This window comes from Vespula vulgaris, chromosome 4 (genome assembly GCF_905475345.1).
Source record: "Vespula vulgaris chromosome 4, iyVesVulg1.1, whole genome shotgun sequence".
Classification (NCBI taxonomy): domain Eukaryota; kingdom Metazoa; phylum Arthropoda; class Insecta; order Hymenoptera; family Vespidae; genus Vespula; species Vespula vulgaris.
Window position 1 is genome coordinate 3,390,876 of NC_066589.1, and position 4,939 is coordinate 3,395,814.

At 38.1% G+C, this 4,939-nt stretch overlaps 1 protein-coding gene across 2 annotated transcripts; it reads right to left on the minus strand.

Annotated features, from left to right (window-relative positions):
- Nucleotides 1-674: 674 nt before the first annotated feature.
- LOC127063430 (achaete-scute complex protein T5-like) lies at nucleotides 675-4,684 on the minus strand. Of its 2 annotated transcripts, none has more exons than XM_050993222.1 (2): nucleotides 3,342-4,684; nucleotides 675-1,462 (listed from the first exon to the last, which is right to left on the minus strand). In XM_050993222.1, exon 1 carries the CDS (start codon nucleotides 4,298-4,300, stop codon nucleotides 3,389-3,391), a length of 912 nt encoding a protein of 303 aa, XP_050849179.1. In that variant the 5' UTR covers nucleotides 4,301-4,684; the 3' UTR covers nucleotides 675-1,462; nucleotides 3,342-3,388. The 2 variants fall into 2 exon arrangements, with proteins under 2 accessions (XP_050849179.1, XP_050849178.1); XM_050993221.1 differs by having other exon boundaries at nucleotides 675-1,465.
- Nucleotides 4,685-4,939: the final 255 nt, after the last annotated feature.

Below are 4,939 nucleotides of genomic sequence, written 5' to 3' on the forward strand. Positions count from 1 at the left end.
TAAAAATTAAAATATCACAAATATTCATAAAAATATTTGTACAATTTACTTGACGATACGATATGAAACTAATATTTTTTCCTTTTTATTTATTATATTTCACGGAATATATATTTCTATTACCACCATAACTCTTGATAGAAAACAATATCGGAAAAAGTAATTACTTTTATGTTTAATGTGCTACAACGTATTTCAATATATCTCAAATACCTAACACGTTAAGCGCATAAAACGATGTTCCATGTTATATTCATATTATATGTTTTGTAAACGTCCTTGAGTTAAGACATATTGTAGAATTTTTATATATTTTGCGATGATATATTGTTTTATTGCTTAAATAACAGTCTTTGTTATTTTCTTGTCACTTTATGAAAATATCCAAATTTGGTAAGTAAATAATTTCTTTGGGAAAATGTGAAAAGTTTCATTTAAAAAGCATTAGTATTGAAATATTTATTATTTATATATTCTCGATGATATATGAAATCGTTAACAAAATCTATATATAATAATATTTCGATTGTAAACATTACCTTTTTATTTGTTAGGTTTGTATGTAGATAATTAGTTATTAATAATTGATAAAGGAAGAAAAGGAGGATAAGAAATAAAGATAAGAATAAAAACATAGATTCTGCATAACATCGTGTAATATATTTAACGAATTATCTGTCGATAATTATGTACAAAGCATTAATCTCGCAAAAATTTATCGTGCGATTTGTTTTTATAAAATCTGAGAATAAATTCTATTGTCGGGTTTATTTTATTTTTTTTTTAATTTGCTTTTGATACTAATACTTTTAATACGTTAATATTTCGTAAAACTTTGTTTCTTTAATGAATAGAAAATTAATAACCAATCGCACGAGTGTTTATAAATAATTATAAGGCGTTTTAAGGCACAGTGGAATGCCGTATCCATTCGAGAATACTCATTGATCGGCCGTCAGTTCAATGTCGGTGATAGTTCTTATTGATTCGATTCAATAGATTCACTCTTCAATAATCTTAAACGATGGGATTTAAGGGCTCTACACGATAACAATGGCAACATTAAAATGTCTAAAAATAATTTTTCAACGTTCTCCAATATACATCTCAATAATATTGATCTTTACTTTTCACTCATTCACACACACACTTTCTCATGTATACTCTCATCTAGAATAACATAAAATATTGTCTCGTCATTTTATATATAATTATACAATCTTTAAAAGATTGTTTTGTGCTAATTATGTAAATAATTAAAAATGAAGTAGTTCCACGCTGATTTAAGGGAAACACGCGCGCAAGACTCTAAGTAAATTAATATCAGATATATACAATTATAAAATAGAGAGGTATGACTAGATCACAGTTATTGGAACAGCCGCTGTTTGTCATCTTCTGTATTGTACATTGCGATTCTTCTGTCTGATAAGATTTTCCAACTGATTATATATTCCTCTTTCTTCTGAAACAAAAAGAATGAAGATTTCATTAGCACCGAATGATTTTGAATGAAATTATAAAAAATTTTTTAAAGCATTTTTGTCGTTGTTCGATTTATTGTAAAATGATATCATAATCTTACGATAGAAAAAAATAATCGGTAGAGTTCGTTTTTATCGAAACATATTACTTCGATGTCTACGTCAAGGAAATTGCGGGAAGGTACAAAACAGAATTTTGAAGGTAGAAGGTTTATTGAAGAAAAAAAAAGAAGCCACAGGTATACGGATAGAAGAAGTAAGGGGATGATTTCAGGTAAGGGCAGTTTTACTAGAAGAAGGGTCTCGGGAAGAAGAGAAAGAATCGAAGAGAGAGGAAAAGAGTGATAGGAAGAGAGAAGCCGAGAGAAAAGAGAGAGGGAACGAGAGAAATAGGGAGACATAGAGATAGAGAGGAAGTGAGCGAGAGGGAGAAGAGGAGGGAAGAAATGAAAAAGAATGGTGTACCGGTCTAAAAACCGACAAAAGGGGAGGACTAGTATATCCTGGAAGATGCATTCAAGTTAAACGCAGCGCGCGAGACAAAATCGTCCCTAGATAAAGAGAGGTGGTACGAGAAAAAGAAAATCTGAAATGGGGGATCCGAAAGGCTAGAAGAAGCGACGACAGAGCGGAGAGAGGATTCGAATAGAAAACGCTCAAAGAATGTTATGCGATTCGAGGGGATTTAAAGGAAAAGTTACGTCCATCAAGATTAGAGTCGTATTCGAGTATAAAAAAGAAAAGTCTTATACTTTATATTTTTTTCGAAACAAATACGTTACGCTGCAATAGAAATTACTGGATAAAAAGTGAATTTTCTGAAACTGAATGATTAGTAAGGAGAATATGGAAATAAACATCATGGAATTTTTAACTAAAATTTATCATTATGTAGCGTTTTTTTTTTTTAATTCGGAACTCAACTCAACACGTAGAGATAATTAATTTTTCTACGTGACCGATCAATTTGAACGCTCGTAATCGTTGAGATAACTTTGACTTCTCCGGTGGGAAAAAAGAGAGCGAGAAAAAGAAAAATAGAAAAGGAAAAAAAGTAGAAAGATTGAATGCGTTGAAGGAGGTAGCATGAGGAGGTTGATGTAGAACGAATCGTGCTCGGGAACGGTAGCGCGTGGACAAAAGGTGAGGAAGGAGGGAAAACGTACGGCAGAATAAGGACGCGACTCTGGTGTACACGAACGCACGTACGCACACAAGTATATACATTTATACGATGGCGTGCTAAACTCGTACGCACGGGAACACATACAGGGAAAGAAGTAGTAACACAAAAGCGTCTCTCCTCCACTGTATATGCGGTGCTCCTTTGAATGGAGTCTGCGATTTGAATGGTCCAAGTTTCAGCGAGGGGTCGCGGGCGACCATTGTGAGAGGGCAAGGTCACAAATCTACTCAGAAATTTCTTTGAGATTCCTCTTTAAGCGCGAATATTCTCCCCTGACGAAGAAAATTTATGGTCGCAACGTAGAAACGAGCGAGGGAGGAAGTTACCTTAACAATGAGGGAGAGAATTTTGAGAGAATCGATGATATTTCGTAACGGTGCAACCATTATGATCGATGAAGACTCGAAGATGATCTGTTATATATACTTATATCTATTAATTGTCTATGCATGTTTAATAAAAAGATCTGATGTTAAATTGTATTATACGATAAATTGATATTTTGATATTATCTGTTCGATGTATTGGAAAAAAATAGAGAGAAAATTTGATATGGAGTAGTAATAAACTTGAGTAGGGCTTCATCTTAGATAGTATGTAAAATCTTATGTTAGTACGTCGAGCAATAAAAGAAAATATAGAGTAATAAAGAAGCGCGTCACGACACCAACCTCGAGGACTATACGGAAGTATCATCGGGAAATCGTTTGTTGTCTCATTAACTCTGCTGCCAACAGAAGATGACATCAAGAAGATCTTCGTCCTCGGGCCTCATCGGCTCGTTGTAATCGTAATCGTCGGGGTGAGAAGCATAAAGATTACCCGAGGACGTTCCATAACCTTGACTACCGGCTGATGATGTTTCCGAGACGAAACTCGGCGTGGGCGAACTCGAAGCTTCTGAACAGGGTGCTGGTACAAAAGTCGGGCTGGGGTTTTGTCTAATATGTTGATGTCTGTGAAGATCTGAGGTGTGATGAGGGCTAGTGTGATGTCGCACGTCGTTACCACAAAGTCTGAGTTCGGATGCACGATGATTGGAGTCAGTACCGAGTCCACCGGTAGGACTACACGCGGCAGGTGAGGTTGATGAGGTGGTTGATGACGCGGACACAGTCGGGGAAGAAACGTCCGAACCATTGTCATGTTCCTCTAAGAGACGTTGTAGACTTCTGATGTATTCTACTGCCATCCTAAGTGTCTCAACCTTGGACAACTTCTTGCTACCCGCTCTAGAACCACCGTGAGTTCCAGCCGTGCTCCCACCCAATGCTTGAGCGACACTCTGAGGTATATGTTGTCTTAGAGTAGCGAATCCGTTATTCACCTGTTTTACGCGATTCCTTTCGCGCGCGTTTCGTCTCGCCACCGAAGCCGGTTGATGGGGAACAGCTCCATACGGTCCTGTTGCTTGTCCGTAAATTTTTGACCGTTTACAAGCATGCTGCTGCAAGCCCTTTATATCGTTATTTGGCATGCTGCTGGTTGAGACAATTACGTTGCCACGATGATTTTGCACAGAGCCTGCGGTAGATACATGTAAACCATGGTGATGATGATGCTGCTGCTGCACGCTTAGCATGATGGGCAGTACGTTCGGGTTCTCCTGCTTCAGTCCCACTAAGGTCATATCACTGATCCGATACCCCCACCGCGAGAGTAGGAGTTCTCGCGCGTGCCCGCCGACCTTGAAGAACGAGCTCTTCTCTACGTGTATCCAAGTACTGCCGTAAAAGAGCCACGACTACTTACAGTCTAACCCTCTTCTTATCTATCTGTCTCTCTTTCTTTCTATTCCTCGTTCTCCTCTGCTCGCCTATCTTCCTTCTTTCTTTCTGTCTTTCTGTCTGTCTCTCTCTCTCTCTCTCTTTCTCTCTCTCTTTCTTTATCTCTCTCTCTTTTTTCTCTGTCTGTCTCTCTCTTTATCTCTCTCGTTATCTTTATTTGCCTAGTATCCTTACACCTTATCAAAATTCAACTGACAAGAGTATATCGATATAGGAGCTATAAACAGAGTCTGTTCACGTTAGAAATGTTAACGTGGAATAAGAAACCACACCCTCGATGCTCACAGTACGGTCCTGGCTCCCGAAATGCTTTGCCAGGGAGGGTTCGGGGTCTTATATAGGCAGGACGGGCACGCGCCGCATCCCCTCCACCAACTCCCATACTCGATCTCGGGCCCTAAACCCCTCGTCTTCCCCCTACCTCACCCTACCAGCCCGTACTGCCTCATACCCCATGCATCCCCCACCACACTGGCCCCAAA

Excerpts from the sequence above, each read along its gene's own strand:
- LOC127063430 (XM_050993222.1), bottom strand. The coding sequence starts at position 4,300 with ATGACCTTAGTGGGACTGAAGCAGGAGAACCCGAACGTACTGCCCATC.